Source organism: Chinchilla lanigera, unplaced genomic scaffold (assembly GCF_000276665.1).
Source record: "Chinchilla lanigera isolate Chin_1 unplaced genomic scaffold, ChiLan1.0 scaffold00054, whole genome shotgun sequence".
Lineage (NCBI taxonomy): Eukaryota > Metazoa > Chordata > Mammalia > Rodentia > Chinchillidae > Chinchilla > Chinchilla lanigera.
In genome coordinates, this window is record NW_004955455.1 from 657,241 (window position 1) to 675,182 (window position 17,942).

The following is a 17,942-nucleotide window of genomic DNA, read 5'->3' on the forward strand; positions in this document are numbered from 1 at the left end:
CTTGCCGACTACTTCAGAGAGTGCACACATAGCCCCAGAAAGATCACCACACTGAGAACCAGGAAGATAAGCGTTCAAATCCCAGCTTTAGTTCCTACTTATCTGAGCAACCAGGCTGGCCTCATTTTCCTCACCTAAAGAAAAATACAAAAGATCCCTTTCTGGGCCTGGGAGCTGTCATAGCTAGTAAATTCAGTGGGGAGCTAGGAATTGCACCTAGATCTGATACTAGATCCCATTCCCTTGACCACTGTCTCATCCTTAGTTATGTGTATGTTTCTTTCAGTAACATTCCAAAATATGCTTCACATAATTTGGAAACATTAAAAGGAAAACCCTACCCGTAACCTCACTCCACCCAATCATAGCTATTCTTAACTCCCCAGGTGTTATGCATGTGTGTGTGTTAATGGTGTAGATATGGGGGTGATCTTCCTCTCTTGTAAGCTTCACATTATTGCACAGAAGCCATCCACATTTTCAGCCCTCATTTCCAGTGTCAGTGTCTGCCTGACAGCATCAAAGTGCATGCTGTGATTCCACTAGCCATCCGCAATAGCTGCGTGGCGAGGCAGCGTTCAGCTGTCCATGTCATCAGGAGCAGCCTCCAGGCATCCTGGGGTGCCCGGCTTTGCTTTGTGTTTTGATGTATTCCCCCCAACAGGATTAATTTCCAAAAGTTAGGATTCTGGGGTTAGCCCAGGGTTTCAGGTTCAGCACTGTGGACAATGGGTCAGGTGCCTCCTTGTGGTGGGTGCTGTCTCATGTATTGTAGGATACTGGGTAGCATCCCCGGCCACCTACTAGATGCCAGTAGGCTCCTCCAAATTGTGACAACCCAAACTGTCTTTAGACATTGCCAGTGTCCCTGGGGGGCACATAGAATCACCCTTCCTCGACAGTCATGGCATTAAAGGGTGGAGGTAGGAAAAATGGGTTGTAAGTGGAAATCAAAGATTTTCTAGAGTCAGGACAAAATCTGATTAGGGTGGTACTAGGGGGTACTAAGCATGGAGCACGAGCACTGAGAGGAGAGCTAGAGGCCCTGAGCTCTGCTCCAGCATTGCTGTGCAATCTTCACTTCTCAAAGTCTTAGTTCCTGGCCTGTGAAAAGGGAGCAGCAGTCATGACCGACCTGCCAGGCCCTCAAGGAGTGGGTGACATGAACGCTGACCCCAGTACTGGCAGCGGGGACTGCTCAGTGAGTGCCACTCAGGTTTGCTGCTCTGCAGGTTGCACTGTTGGCTTTTCCATCTTTGGCATAGATGTCACCAGGGGAAAAAAAAAGTGGCAGTTTCTAGGTGGTGGAGGTAAAAGGAAAGCATCCCTGTTCTGTGCTCCCCCAAAACCTCCTGCACGCATCCTAAGGACTCAGCTTCCCAAGGCAGCCTGGGGAGCCTTTCCTGGCTGGCAAGTTCACTCATCTGTCACAGATGGGCTGGACACCACCCTCTGTGCACGTGGCACTGGGGTGATGTGAAATCAGAGCTCAGAGCTGGGCTCAGGCACACTGGTGGCAGCACCTCTGCTTAGATGAGGGAGTTATGCCTGCTAGAACTGTGCTGAGGACTCTGCACATCCATTCCCTCCTCTATAGAATGGGGAACATCTGTCTGAGGCTCCCATGAGACCATCTGCAGTGAGAGCCAGGAGTACTTGTCCCATAATAGGTGCTCAGTGAACCCCAGGCTCAGCCCAGAGCGTCTCTTCCCTCAGAAGTCATGAGTGGGGTTGAGTCTGTGCCTAGACCAATATGGGCTTGTGGTCTGTCTCTGTCTCTAGGAGAAGTACGTGGAGGAGCTCGGCACAGTGAGACAGACGCTGCAGACAGACCTGGAGACGTCCATCCGGCGCATTGCTGACCTGCAGGCTGCCTTGGAAGAGGTGGTGTCCAGTGACAGTGATTCGGAGAGGTAACCTGCAAGGGACGAGGTGGGGCTGGATGCAGCAGAGGGCTGTACCCTGGGGAGCTCTGCAGTGTGGGGTTCAGTGGGTCCAAAGACACTTCTGCAGGGAAACTCCGAGGCATTTGGGAATCGGAGGTATAAGGAGACTCCTGGGGTGGGTAGAGAGAATGTTACCCTGCTGGAGTTGATTTCTCCTTGTTACTGCCGGGACCAGCTGGCTTTGCTCAGCATACCTTGGGTGCAGCACCATGGCTGGAAAGTGAACCCCAGCATGTACAACTGGGAAAGCTGTATGTCCAGTGGGGGTCCAGCTCCTTCATTTGTGAAGTAGACAAAATAGCATCAGGATGAACTACATGAAATTACCAAGACGCGACCATTTTTGACCTGCAGACCAGAGGTTTTACCTGACACATTAGTGTGCATGCACAGTATCACTGAGAGCAGTGCTGGGGTCCATAAGGGTGAGCTGCATTTGTGCAGAATAATGAGTGCTGTTTTATGAAGGCAGGGGTTGATTCAGAGATGCCAGATCAAAGGGTGAGGAGACCACCCAAGCTCAATGCTAGGGCTTCTCTTGCCTATCTCAAAAGGTAGACCACTTCCTATCTTTTTTTCAGTCTCAAGTTTCCACAGGTCATGGAATATGAAGGGCTGCTCAGCTAGAAGGAGCTTGAAGTGTCCCAGCTGGACTCAGGGACCCAGGCTATCCTACCCCTCCAGAAAGTCAGAGCACCTCATTTCCAGGAGCTGCCTTTATAACACTCCAGCTTGTTGCTTCTCCTGGAACCACAGCTGCCAGTCTAGCTGGATGGAACTCTGGTGCAGACTGCATGGCACAGCTTGGGCAGCAGAGAAAGACCTTTCTTTTTGCAAAGCTTTGCAACAGAGAACCAGCACATATAGTTCCCTTCCAAACCCGCAAAGCCCTGTGCTGTTTGGTCTTACAAACCCATGCAGTTTGGTCTTCCTCTCTGGGAAGTCTGGTCTGTCCTATAGTCAGAACAGTCAGATCTATGACACTGGACTGCTTGCAGCTCTCTGAAGACCTTGGACTCAGAGAAGTTCACACACACCAATTTAGCATAATAATATAGAGTTAGAAGGCAGGTCTGCTGAGTTTTCTACAGAGTTTTGCCATCTCCCCTTTCTGAGAGTGAAGGGAGTGGCTACTGTCTGTTAGAGGTGCAGGTGTGAGACAGGCCAGGGAAGCAGAGAGGGGCATTAGTGGGCTCTTGTTTAGCCCTTGGGAAGAATGAGATATTTGTGTTAGAGATAGGAGCATGTGTAGTTAAGAAAAAAGACTATATATAAGCAACCAGCATTCTATCACTGAGGGAAGGCATTATTAAGGACTTTTTTCTTTGAGCTTATTTATATTTTCTATAATCTGTGCAGTGAGTGTATATATATATATATATGACTCAGGGCCTTGCACATGCTAGGCAAGGGCTCAGCCACTAAGCTATGTAACCAGTCCCCTCTCCTTGTTCAAAATTTTATTTTGAGACAGAATCTTGCTAACTTGCCTAGGCTGACCTTGAACTTGTGATTCTCCTGACTCAGCCTTGCAAATAGCTGGGATCACAGGTGTGTGCTACCATATCTGACTCAGTTGTGTACATTTTTACACTTAATTTTTACACTTAATTTTGATCATAGCTACTTGGAGATTTGCAGCCTCCAATTCTCCCATACAGATGTTCATGCTCAACAGCAAAAGACAGATCCTGTGGACTCTAAAACCCAAAGTTCTCTCCTCTAAATAAAGAGCTTCATCTAAAGTCTTCCTGAGTGTGTGCAAAAGTGACTTCCATGCATATTCCAAGTTTCTCCACCATTTTCTGCTGATTTGCACAGCTGCCAAACTCTTGGCAAAATGGCAAATAGTGATGTTGTAGCAGCTTCCAGCTCCTGACTGGTTTTAGGGTCCCCCTCTCCACACTTCCTCCTTGTTTTATTAGTGTTACGCCAGAATCACCATCTGTAAGTACAGACCCCTTTTGTGGACTTACATGCTTGACACTTTGGCTGGCTTTTTCATTACTAGGATGCCAGTGCATCTGCATTTGTGTGTGTGAAAATGAATGGCTGTGGGTACTAGGCTCTTGGGCCAATAAGCAGCCATTTTTGAATCATTCTCATTTGTATAGTAAGAGATTGTTTTTCTAAAAAACAATAAAAGTTAAAAAGAGAAATAACTTGGAAAGAGGCAGAGGGTGTGTGCTTCGGGGTGTGGGTAACAGGCTGGCCAGATGTTTTGACAAGAAAGGAGGAACAGACTTCTCACTGAGTGAATGGCGGACTTCACACCAGTCTCTGCTCACAGGGCTCTTCCCTGGCTGTACAGGGACCCTGGCGTCACCCTCATCCTACTAGGACACCCCTTTATCTATGTTTCTTCCAGTTGTAAGGCTCATCCTCTGTTCTTTTCCATCTTTTCTGAGATTCAGGCCCCGGGAACCGAGGAATCCAGCCTGAACTGTGGCTTTCTATCTGCCTATTCATGATTAGGGGTTCTGGGACCTTAAACCTTCATTTCTGCTGAGTTTCTGGTGTCTTTTCCCTGCCTGGGTGTTTAGTTCCCACACAGCACCTGCCTCATACTTACGAAGGTTGGAGGAGAGCTCATTTGCATTTCAGGGTTGCTGTGAGGTGTGGAATGACTACTGAACACCAAGTTTAAAGAGAAATGCATCTTGTACCTGGAAAAGCTCCAGGCAAAGAGTAGAACTCCTGCAGTTGGACGTGGGGGAAGAACTGGGGCTCCCATAGGCTTGGCATTTCGAAAAGCTTGATTTCCAATTAAGGCTCCCATAGTTAAATTTCAGTATGACCTTGAATAAGTTATTCAATCTCTTTAACCCTCAGTCTCTTCATCTCTAAGGCAAATTAGCAACAAAAGGGCGAAAAAACCACGATTCTGTAGCCCAGAACCTTGTATATGTTAGCAGCTTAACCTTTGTCAACCCTTGTCAATTACTTGCATTAATTCATTCATTTGATAAATTCTTACTCAGCACCTATTCTAAGCATGGCCGAACACCATGCTGGGTGCTTGTGTCATTCCACTTACTTCTTGTTAGCAGTTATGGCTGGCCTGAAATCAGGTGGAAGTTAATAGTGCTAGGGCTGGAGCCTTGGTTTGTTACATTGCTGAGGACTGTAGAGAAGCTTGAGACGGACTGTCTGTGTGTGCGTGTGCGTGTGCGTGTGTGTGTGTGTCTGTGTGTCCGTGAATAAACTGAGTACACTGACATATAAAACAAGAGGATATATTCGGAGTTGTGAGGGCAGAGAACGTGGTGCCCTGGTGACTTGCAGGGTTGGTAGACACAACCCGTCAGGAGGAAGGCTTTGGCAGGAGACCTGCAGCAGGAGGAGGAGGCAGCTCTGGGAAGATCTGGAGAGGGTGGATTGGATAGGGAGGAGGGTCGTACTCTAGAAAGTGAGAGCAGTGCTCCTAGGTATGGGAAATGAAGGCAAAGTGGCTCTTTCTCCCCTTTGCACTTTCTCCATCCACCCCTTTTCCTTTTCTCCCATCTTTCTTCCTCTCTCAAAATGACCCATGGAAAACCCACAAGACCTTTGGGTCTTTAAAGTACCCCCAAATCCCGGGGAGAACTGGCCCCATCATTTGTGAGGTTCAGAATAAAATGAAAATTTGGGCCTTCTTGTTCTAAAATATAAAATTTCAAGACAGAGATGGCTGAGCATTAAGACAAATGTGGCCTGTGTCACACACCATGCAGCCAGCCCTGCCCTCAGCTTGGTTCTTAGGGACCATTTCCTAATTCTTTGCAGTTCTTGGTCCTAACTCATTGTCTTATAGCTCAGATTTTTGAGACTGAAACACAGCATAGATTTCCCTAATATCACAAGAATGGAGGAACTGGGGAAAATTACCTACAAAGAAGTCTCAACACGTTTCAAGGAATTAATAATGTACAAAGCGTGGTCTCTGACCACCGTGTGATTACACTGGTTATGAACAATAAAAAGAAGTGTATGTGTTGTTAGGCTGTGGATCTGCTGCCCAGAGCAGGATCATCAGCTCCCACCCAAGGGCCAGCCTGGATTCTTCCCTTTCTTGGCAGGTCCAGCAGGCTGCACTGTTCTTCTAATTGTCTTATCACCTGCAATAAGAGCTTTGGATTGGGGCCTGAGGGATGAGTCTGAGATACTTCTTTGAACTGATCTCTCAATTAGGATTCAAACCCACCTGAGGAGGGAGAGAGAGAGAGAGACAGAGAGAGGAGAGAAAGGTGTGGGGGGGATAGAGATAGGGCTAGAGAATACATTGGGGGAGAGGGATAGATGCTTCAGCTGCAAGTGCGGTTCTTTGAGAGACTTTGTTTAAATTACAATTATGAAGTCACATTTCCCCATGTTGCCAATTAGATCTGAGTGTAACAGGCCTTCCAGGCTGGAAATGCTGCTACGTGCTCAGAAAGTCAGGCGACGTGTGTACAGCATTTCAGCGTTTTCTCCCCTGCATCAGGGCCTCACCATTGTAACAGACTGTGGCATCTATCTTCTTATATTAATGGCGAAATGCTTTAAGTTGATTCCCATTATTCATGGAGAGAAGGCTGCACTGGCTGACAAATAAGCCCATCTATTTCTAGCCTAGAGCCTGCAGCTGCTCTCTTGCCACAGCTTGGGGTTTGAGGGAGGTGTGGAGAGGTCATTGGATGACGTCTGACTTCAGAGTCAGCTAAAAGGACGCCCATTCCAGCTGGGTCAGTCTGAGATGAATCCTCCAGAAAAGTCTTCTATTGGGTGGGGTGAGTATGTGACACACATTTTCCAACGCACATCCTTTGATAACCTGGCAAAAGTAGGATATGGGCTCACCTGGGTGTCACTGTAGATGTGGCTGCCACTGGGAACATTCTTCTGAGTTCATTTATTTACTAAAGGACCCAGGCTGTGGCCAGATTATAAAGTTTCCTGCTTCGTAGTAGAACAATCTTTGGGACTGCCAATGGCCCTTGTCTTGTAATTATCTTCTCTTTTAGTTTGTACTATCTACCTGCATGAGTAATGAGCTTGCTCCAGAGCTGGAAGGACAGCTTGGAAGATTTCTCTATTAGCCTATCTGTTAGTAATTTTCCCATCACTAGGACACAATACTCAACAACCACAGCTTAAAGGAAGAGAGGAATTATTTTGGCTTGCAGCTTTTGGAGGATGCAGTCCATGGTTGGTTGGCTCAAAAGCATGATGGGAAGCAGAGTATGGGAGAGGAAAGGTGCCATCCCCATGGCAGCCAGAAGCAGAGAAAAAAAGGAGCAGCCCTGGAGAAGAATACATCCTTCCAGGTCACATCCTGAAGGGCTCAACCCCAACCAGGCCTCACTTTCTAGTAGCACTGTTAGCTACCCATCTCATTAGTGGACAAATCTACTGATGTACAGTGCCCTCATGATCCAGTCACCTTCCAAACATGTGAAATGTCTGGGAGACAGTTTAAATCTAAACTACAACAGCTTGAAAAGGTTGACACCTCACCTTTATAGCACGGGGCTCTGGTGCAGAAGAGCACCCCGTTAAATGCTGCTGCACAGTTCTATTGCTTTCTGAGCAAACTTCTAGCCCAGATACCCAGCTACTGCGAGTCACTGGGAATCAGAGCTCCAAAATATATATCTACTTTGGCACTGCAGGAAGTATGATAAATGTAATAAAAGTACCCTTTCTGGAAGACTTTGTGCTGGTTACTCTGCCACCTGTTTCCCATTCACTGTCCCCACAACAAGTCTAAAGTTTTGTTTGTTTGTTTGTTTGTTTCCAGTACTAGGAACCGAACTCATGATCTTGTGCTTGCCAGGCAAGCACTGTGCCGCTGAGCTAAATCCCTAGCACCCCATTCTAAAGTTCTTATCATTAAAATTCTCAGATTGTAGATGAGGAAACTGAGGTTCACTGAAGTCAAGAATCTTTCCTAAACCTGCACGGTAAGTGATGGAGCCATGGTTTGATAATCAGGCTGACACTATCACCTATGCTTCTGATTGTCAAGCCCTGCAGTCAAGTAAAGCATAGCACATTTCCTCCTTCCTCTGTCAAGGTCTCTGTTCTCTGCCTAGTAGCTGGCCTGTCATGATGGTGAACTTGTATCTGTCACTGAGATATGGGGCTGATGAATTGATGCATTATTTCCCAGGCAATATTTGCATTTAGACTGCTGTTGTCTGGCAAAGACTCACCCTAAAGGAATACATCTGAAGACATTTAATCAATTACCTTTCTTATCATCAGTCTCTTGTTTACAAATTTCTAGCACCAATTCTTTTTTAAAAATCCACATGCACCAAGGTGAGAAAGGACTACTGGCCTTTGGTCAAGAGATGAGGGTTCCATTCCCAGCTGTGCCTCCAAATGGATCAGGACCATGGAAAGGTCTTCAACCCCTCTGGGGCCTTTGCATACCTCTTCAGTGGATAATAACCACTGGGCACTTTCTGTGTTCAAACTGGATGTGAGGGAAAAAATTGCCTTGAGGAATGTGCATCCCACTTTTTGCATGGTGGAAAGGCCAGTGGATTCTAAATTCCCTCTTTTAAATGGAAACTCTTCTTTTTTTATTCCAAAGAAAGTTCTAGTTTAGGAGGGAGTGCAGCTATCATTGGGGAGGATGTGGAGGTGAGCTGTCCCTCTAGTCTCTCTTCCTGACCCCAAGGAAACCTCCATGAGGTCTCCCATGGCTCAAGGCTCCAAGCATCATGGTGTACAGACTCAAGTACCTTCTGAGAACAACAGTCTGTGATGTGTGTCAAGGCAACATAGTGGTTATTTCTACTCCATCTGTTTAGTGCTTCTCTGAAGCAGGCAGAACAAAACTGTCCCTGCATCTGCTGGAAAGTATTTCACCAATCCCTCCCCAAACGTCCACCCCATACCATCTCACAATAAAGGTGTTAGGTGCTTTCAGCATTGGCTCCGACAACAAATATGGGACGTAGTTCTCAGATGTTCTCGATCCATCCTCCTTATTTTAAGTACACTCTATTTTACTAAAGCTTCTCAAATGACAGATGTGTGGCCCAGACTGGAGATCACCTTTGCTCTGGGCAGTATTTCATCCTGAGTGGACAATTAGATCACCTGGCAGCTCTCAACTTCTGCGTCAGAGGTCTTGTGCCAGATCCAGTGATGCAGGTTCACAGGCAGCGAGAAGCAGGACATGGTTACTATGAAGATGTAGGACTAACAGGCATCCATACCTGCATCTTTTTATTTGTCCTCGTGGTTTGTTCTTTTCCAAAGTCAGAGGCTTACAGGGGATAATAATGATTGCTTATAATCTTTGCCACTTTATATTCTTTACCGTGGTTTTTTTTCCCTCCCACATAGCAGGGTTTAGCAGTGCAGTGATGGGCTGTGCCTCCTCTCTGCTTGTTTATCATGTGAAATATTGGCTCACAAATCCAGGTTTTCCCCTTAAGGTCGGATCCAGCATGGAGATAAACTATGGTAATAGAGTCTAGAAGGAACCAGAAAGCAAATCCCAAATGAAGAAAACTTAAAGGGACTACTTCTAGAGCTCTGTGTGTAGGGAGCCCCCAGAGGATGGTGTGGCACTCAGGGCCTAGCAACAGCTGAGAGAAGTTGCCAGTAGGTCTGAGGGAGTGAGAAGGTCATGCAAGTGCTGGGTTCCAGGAAGAAGAGCAGAGGAAGGGGAGGGAGGGAGAAGGAAGTGGGTCGGGAAGAGAGGGAGGGAGGAAATGAGAAGGAACAGGGATAGAGAGAGTGGGAGAGGGAGGGAGAGCACTATAGAGAGGGCTTCAGACTGGATGTGAGGGAACAAACTGCCTTGAGGAATGTGCATCCCACTTTTTGCATGGTGGAAGGGCCAGTGGATTCTAACCTCTTTTAAATAGAAACTCCTCTTTTTTTTTTCCAAAGTGGGAGAGACTGGCCAGAATCGGCATAGGAAATGCACTGGAGAAAACTCCAGGAGAATAAATTCTCCATTCTCCTTCTCTTCCCTTCTTCCTTCCTACTGTCATTTGAATTCCCCATTGGCTGAGCCCAGGGGGCAGCTGTAGTGGCAAGAAGCCGATGGATGCGATCCTTATAGGTCAGCCCTAGGGCACATAGTGAGGGGAAACTGCAGTGAGTGTGGGAGAGGAAAAAAGAGATAAGACTCAGTATCCAGCACAGCTGGACATCACAGAGCAAATGGGCCTCTGGCAGTGGAGGAAGGAGTCCCTTCAGGAGAAGGTCAGTCTGAATGCTGAGCCCACTTGTGAGGAGTAACTCACAGAGCCTGCTAGGTCTTTGCATGGAGAAGAATTAGCACCAGTGTGTGCTCTGATTAGTGATCAGACTAGAAAACTCTCCTGACTATTGTCCAAGTAAAGGTTGGTGTTCAGTTAAACAAAGTGTATGAGCAAGTCTTCCAAATGCAAATTAATGAGTGTGCCTGAGTTCCAATAAAGCTTTCACTGTGTAAAAAGACATAGTTCCATGGTCTTAGATTAGGTTAGGATGTGGACATTTTGGGAAGTCATTATTCCGTCTCCTGTTGGGGATATTCACAGAACATTGCTTTTGTTCCATTGTAGGGTTTTTTCATTAAAAGGCCAGATAGTAAATATTTAGCCTTTGGGGGCTTATATAATCTCTGTTGCAACTACTCTACTTTGTTATCATACATAGTGTAAAAGAAGTCACAGACAGAAGACCTTTAGTTATAAAAATAGACAATAGGTTAGACTTGGCCCATGGCCCATACTTTCCTGACCCCTTTTCTGCTGAATCACCAACTGATCTGTCATAAGCTCTGGTGAACCCTGGAGCTGAAGGACAAATAAGACATCATGGACAAGTGGTATCCCAGTTCATGGGGACAGATGCATGTAAATAGAATAGGTCTTTGAGGGTAAGGACCAAGGAGTAGCAGGTGCACCCCTCAAAAAAAGTGTGCAGGTCTTTCAAGAAAGGAACCATGCAGAAGCCAGCTGGAAGGGTCCAGCCTGAGGACTCAGGATTAGGTGATTCTGTGGGTCCCTGAAGATTGTGGTTTGGTGATCTGCATTCAGGAGCATGACTTTCATAGACCCTACAGATCTGTGATTCAAAGCTGCATGACCTCAGACAGAATGTCCAGTTCCTCATCTTTAAAACAGATTTGCATGGGTTAGGCGGATGAAATTGTGAGCACAGCATATTTGCTGAAAGAAGGGATTTCCTCTACAAGAATAGCTACTATTGTAATTAGTTTAGAGTTTCCCACAATTCCTTGAGAAGCTACTTTGCCCTGGGTCTGATGTGCCAGCTTCACTAAGAAATAAAGCAAATGCCTTACTTGTTGGTAGTAACAAAGCTATTAATAACAGCAGCACTGGTTGTACTAAAAAAAAGTAGTGGTAATGGTTGATACCATTTAATTAGCACTATCTGTTTGCCAGGAACCATGCTGAGAAATTTACAAGGGTAATCTCACTTACTCTGCTTCCCAGCTCTGGAGATAGGTCCCTATTATTAGCCCCATTTTACAAAGGAAGACAGGAAGCTCACAGAAAATAAGTTACTGGCTACAGTCACATAGCAGCAACAGTTGTAAGTGGGATTTGAACCCTACTGTGTCTAATGTTAATGACCATCTTACCTAGCCCGTGGCAGCTCAGGTATAACACACTCTCTCTCTGCCCCCTCTAGTGTCCAGACAGCAGTGGACTGTGGCAATGGAGGCAGAAAAGAAATGTAAGTTAACCCTGAGTAGAACTGAGTAGCTTACCAAAGGTGAGCCCCTGGCTGTGTATTGTGTGCAGAGGAAACATTCACGCTCACTGGGAGAATTACTAGCAATGCCCGTGAGAGCTCTGACTTCATGGTCATAAGATTGCATGGGGGACGTAAGATTCCCCTTCCAATTTAGAGAGAACCCCATGTCCTCAGACACCTCAATAGTTCCCAAATTGCCTCAGAATGGTCTTTTTTGGATGAACATTTGTGTCCTGTACAGTTTGACCTTACTTTCCTTCTCTACCTGTGATTCCTGCTGTACATAGTGTCTATGCCCTGACCTTTTGGGTCCTCCATACAGATATGTTTACTGTACTTTCCTCCAGGAACTTTTGTCTCCAGCCCCTGTGTGGCCAAGTTGAACAGCTGAATAGCTTAATCTTCATAGAAGGCTTGGAGCCTGCTATGTGCCTCTACGAAGCACAGCAAGATTCCCCACTTATTGTTCTTCGAACTGGCCCTCAGTCCTTTTCCACACTAGTAATCATTTTTCTCATATGTCCTGGCTGTGTGTACAAATGTGTATTTATTTGGCCTGTTTGGATGGGGTCTTGAAGACAAAGTCAGTGTTTAGATCTTGTGTGTAGCTCCCCTTCCATACTGACTGGCATAGAGTGTCCTATGAACAAACCAGTACTGGTTCTACTAAAGAAAAAAAATAGTGGTTATGTTTGCTACCATTTAATCTGTTACCACTATCTGTTTGCCAGGAACCATACTGAGAAACTTACAAGGTTGATCTTATTTACTCTGCTCCCAACATAGGAGGCAGGGCCCTATCATTAGCCCCATTTTACAAAGAAAGACAGGAAGCTCAGAGAGGATGAGTTTCTGCTGTACAATCACACGGTGCATGCACACACACACATACACACACACACCACTGCTCAGACACATAATACTGAGTATATCAAATAGAAAATAAGTATTGAATATTCATATAGATTTCTCCCTGTGCTCCTTTCAGAATCAGAGGCTGTAAACATAAACTCTCAGTTCACAGACATATTCCAGTTGAGGTAAGGAAGGAGTTAAGGCCTCTGCACTTGACATATTCCCTGAACATATCATTTGGTATAAAATTCATTGCCTCATTTGATTCCTAAAACAAGAGCCTCAACATCTTATTGGAGTGTGTATGTCCTGAAGGAGGAGTGCAGTGGCTAGTAGCATGGAAAGGGGAATCAAAAGAGCAGGGTTTGCACCTGCCAACTTCATTGTTGACTAGCTGGGTGACCTTGGCCAAGACCCAGGTAGGCCTGTACAAATCCCAGTACTTTGTGATATGTAATGAGAACAGCACTGACTCCCACCTCAGATGGATGCTGAGCGAGGTTATGTACATATGGCACTTAGCACAATGCCTGGCTTACCCTATGGAGTGTCTAGTAATTGCCATTACTGTGGTTGTCATTGTGACAATGGTGCCCTGCATTCTGATTCCAGGGATAATGTCTCCATCATCAGCTCCCAGCCTGAGGGCAGTCTGCAGTCTTGGTTGAGCTGTACTCTGTCCCTGGCTACAGACACCATGAGGACACCTTCTCGACAGTCAGCTACTAGCAGCTGCCTCCGCAGCTCCAGGTAAGAGTACCACCCTGCTGCCTCTGGGTGGGCAGTAGCTCCATGGTTTTAGATTTTGCAGGGTGTTGTTCAACTTTTCCATTCCCTTTGGCCTAGGCAAGGGTGTTGTGGCCCTGCTAGTTTGAGGTGTGACCTGCCACTTCCTAGCTTATGACTTCAAGCAAGTCACTTACCCTTTTTGTCTGTACTTCCTTATCCTGAAAAATGTGGAATGTAATTGTATTCACTGACTCAAATGATTGATATGATGAGGATCCAAAGCAGTCCTCTCTGAAGCATAGTGTTCTGGTGGTTTTAAATAGTACAGTATAAACTTTTAAAAGCAGCAGTTGTTATAGTTGCTTTCTATTTAGGGCAAGTCATACTAGTTTTCCACTTACAGATAGCTATGGATTTAAACGTCCCTTTACAAACATAGTCACTTAAGGGTTTTGTTTTGTTCTGTTTTTGGTTGTGGTTTTTAAATGGGGAGCCATAAAATTGGGCTGAAACCAAGTATGATGTCCTGTATCTGTAGTGCCAGCTATTCAGTAAACTGAGTCAAGAGGGTCACTCGAGCCCAGGAATTCAAGGCCAAACTGGGCAACTGAGTGAGACACTGTCTAAAATAAAAAGAAGAGGGGAAGAAAAGGAAAGAAAGAAGAAGGGAAGGAGGGAAAAATTAAGTTGAGCTGGATGAATTCTCACTCTAAGATTTTTGACTTTATCTGTATATTAGGACTTTATAATTTCCCTACCACCACAGCCAAAATAGGACGTGCACAGATCTATAGGACTGCCCACAACAGGTTTCCTCAACAAATGGCGCTTGGGCCTCATTCTTAGCTACATGAATTAAATTCCCTTTCCTTCTTGCCTTCCAGTTCCATTTCTCTGAGCTCACTTGGTTTTTCTCTTTCAAGGGCAGCACTCTTGTAATTAGGACTTAATGGCTATAAATCAGAAATCATGGATTAAACGGATGCATAATTGAGATGAAATATACACTGCTGCTGTGATAACAGAAGGACCAAAGCGATAAGCTAGAAAGGGAAATCACAGATGACTGGAGCCAACCCAGATGACCCCATATGAAACGGAGGGCCGTCTCCACGAAAAGAAGGGGCGGGAGTTCATGCTAACCTATCGGGCAGATGCGGTCAATGGCAAATGTCTGGCACATGACTGCAGATAATCTTAGGCTGAAAGATTTGATGTGGAAAATATCAAAGGAGGGCTCAAGGAATGTGGATCATCTGGGGAGTTCATTAAAGCAAGATCATGCGATTACTGCTCTTAATTAAAAACAAAGGTCTTTGTGGAGAAGGAAGCATGTCCTCCACAAAAAGGAGGATTTGTCTTCTCTGCCTTCTTTCCCCTGTGTGCCCAGGGGTGAGGCAGCAGAACAGAGCCAGAGGGCACCGGCGCAGTGTGCAAACCCTCAGTCACGTGCTATCCAAGATCCATAAGTAAATTATGAGGTGCAGGGAAAGTACCTGTAGCCCATGGGTTATATACTCAGTTGTTTGGTACCTGTTTGCCTGGGTGGTGGTGGGTATGGTGGTTTCAGCTCATGGTCTAAAGTCAGAGCATCTGGATTCCAATTCTCCATTTGCACATCTGCAGCTGTGAGGTTTGGGGCGGGTTGTTTAACTTCTCTGGTCATGTGTTCTTGGGAGTGCACAGGGGTGGGGTGGTTAGGAGGAATAACATGATGATACAAAAGCCGCTTCTCACTCAGAGCCTGATAGCAGGATAGAACTTCAGGACATCAGTGGCTTTATAAGCATCAATATCTTTGTGATGCTCAGAGGATCGCAGAGGTGGGTGTCATTACTCATGTATTAGGGAAAAATCTGAGATCCAGAAGGGGTGAGCAGGGGTCCAATGCCCTGCTGGTACCCCAGCTCCTGCAGCTGCCCTTCAGCAGGCCGGCTCCCCTGCAGCCCCAGGAGACCTGTTCTGATCTCTCTCCCCTTTTCCTTCCTCCCTGCCAAATCCCAGGTGTGTTCACATGCAGCTCAGAGTGCAGCTACCTGACAGCGCAGAGGCAAATTATTTTCACATTTATAAGAAAGGACTCCTTGTCCATGTTCATGTCCATGTTCTGGGGCTGGCTCACAGTAGGTGATCAGTACTATTTGTTGAGTGAATAACTGACCATAGCACCAAAGCTGAAGCAGAGATACTAACCATATTTGGCGACAACACAGTATGGGCCGTGGCTCAGAGAGGGTCAATAATTCACTCACTATCACACAGCAGGTAGGAGGAAGAGTCCGAAATGGAACCTAGGTTTGAGCGGAACACTCACCTGGCAGTTTGCTGACAAATTTGGCCTATTATTCATCCTACTAAGGATTACTGTTCAACATTCACCATTCTGTAGATTACTACAGAATGCTGGATCTCATGCGATAAAGCCTAAAACTTTTGAATATACAAGATATGATCCAAAAATATGGTCAATATTTTAAAAATTTGTTTAAATATTTAATGCAGAACAAGACATGCTGCCATTGCTCCCCCTCAAAATACTCCCTCTTGCTTCGAATACATTTATCCCTTCATTCTTGCTGCGTTCTGAAGCAGTTTTGGGAGTCTTTTTCATGAGTGTTTTTCTTTGTATTGTCATAGTTGCCTTGATGTCCTAAACTGACTGAAAATGTTTTACCTTTCAAGGTCACTTTAACTTTGAGGAAGAGACAGAAGTTGCACAATGCCAGATCCAATGAATAAGGAGAATAAAGGCACACCATGATGTTTTTATTTGGTAGAAATTGCTGTAAACATTTGATCAGTGAGGAGTGATCATAAAACATGGTAGATATTTAAATTTAAAAGTGTATTACAATAAAAGACACATTGACACTCCTCCCCCTTAAAATATTTAAAACACTCCCGCTTGCTTTGAACATGCTTATCTGCTTGTTCCTGGCTATGTGTCTTTTGCTGTAATAACTTTTATTTTAATTTAAATATTAACTGTATCTTTCAGTGACTCCTTGTATTTATGATTTGAAGATTCTGGACATTCTGAGTTGGAAAGAAACATTGGCATTGTTAGTGCAACATGCTATTATACAGATGGGAAAACTGAGGTCTGCAGAAGGAAATAGCACACCCAAATTGATCATACGAGCTGTCCTAGGTTCAGTTACTTTTACTTGTAACTGTTTATGTTTGCTTCTCTGGTGAGATATGGGAGAAAATTGGACCCAGGGCTTAGCACATGCTATGCAAGCGCTCTACCCTTGAGCCACCTCCCCAGCCTAGCACCAGCTCTTTATAATTCACAAATCATCTATGAGTACTTCCCCTCTATAAGAATTTAAAATAAGGAATATCGAATGTTTTAAAAGCTGGAAATGTTAATTACCCTTGATTTCATCCCTATCCATTGTATAGCTGTGTTGAAATTTAAAAAATTTTTATTTTTGTTAGTACATATTTGCAGTACATAATGACTACATTCACCACGCGGGTCGGTACATGTACAGAACACATCTTAGTTTTTTTACATCTCTTTCCTCTACCCTCTCTCCATCTCTTGGTCTTCTCCCCATTTGCAAAAGATTTATCTACTTGTTTCCTACTATCTCTTTTATTTTAAACTTTAATTTATTTATACTTTTGATTTCTTATATAAGAGAAATAATTTGATATTTAAACTTGTATGCCTGATATATTTCACTTAACACTGGTCTCAAAGTGCTTCCATTTTCCTACAAATGACTCAGATCTATCCTTCTTTATAGCAGAGCAGGATTTCATTGTGTATAAACACTGTATTTTCTTTATCCACTCATCTGTTGATGGACATATAGGCTGCTTCCAAGATTTAGCTATTGTGAATTGTGCTACTATGAACATGAGTATGTATCACTATAACATGATGTCTTTAACCCAGGAAGATACTTAGAAGAGGAATAGCTGGGTCAAATGGGGTTACTAGTTTTAATTTTTTGAGGACTCTACATAGTTATTTCCATAGTGGTTGCACTAGTTTACATTCCCACCAACAATACTTGTATTGAATTATCATGCTGCACTCATGAACATGTATCATTAAATTATTTTCATTAAATATACTCTCATTTCAGTGTTCCCATGTAACTGTACAGAATTTTCAGCTTTTATTTTTTCCCCTCAAGGACTAGGATTCAAACCTCTCATGACCAGTTTCTGAGAAATGTTTATGGGTGGATTTAAAATATCTAAGGAAAAAGCTTTCAAATGGAGTCTCCAGTAGGGGAAAAATTCCAGTGATACTGCAGCATTAATATCATTACTATGATGTCAACAGTATTAGATTTCCAAGAAAGATGAATATAGAGACCACCTTTTTTCCAAAAGGAAAAATATATTGGGAGAAGTAATGAAGGGATAATTCCAAATCTGTATTTTAAGACAAAGGAAAGAATTTCTCTGTTCATGTAAACAAAATGATTTGTCTTTTCATAACAGGACATGAGGTGTAAACATGATCAATTTTATACATTCCTCCTTCACACACTCAGTATTAGTGTGAAAAACAAAAAGGAATTTCAAATATAACAGAAGACAAAAATCCCCTGGGCCATAACCTCAGTCTTGGCTCTCTTTCCAAAAGGATTGACCATGTTTGGTTTGGTGTACATCCTTCCATGTCTCTCTCTGTAGAGTTGTAAGCATATACATGCACTTCTAAGAAACAGTGTATTTGTGGGACTTTTG

At 44.5% G+C, this 17,942-nt stretch overlaps 1 protein-coding gene across 3 annotated transcripts in view; it reads left to right on the forward strand.

The window, feature by feature from the left end:
- Positions 1–17,942, forward strand: part of Myo18b (myosin XVIIIB) — a 258,854-nt gene that overhangs the window by 219,933 nt on the left and 20,979 nt on the right. For 2 of the 3 annotated variants that reach the window (XM_005396137.1, XM_005396138.1), the window contains exons 40-42: positions 1,783–1,913; positions 11,577–11,621; positions 13,110–13,247. In XM_005396137.1, coding sequence (XP_005396194.1) covers positions 1,783–1,913; positions 11,577–11,621; positions 13,110–13,247 — 314 coding nt within the window. The remainder of the gene's footprint in view (positions 1–1,782; positions 1,914–11,576; positions 11,622–13,109; positions 13,248–17,942) is intronic. The other variant, XM_005396139.1, reaches the window with a different exon arrangement.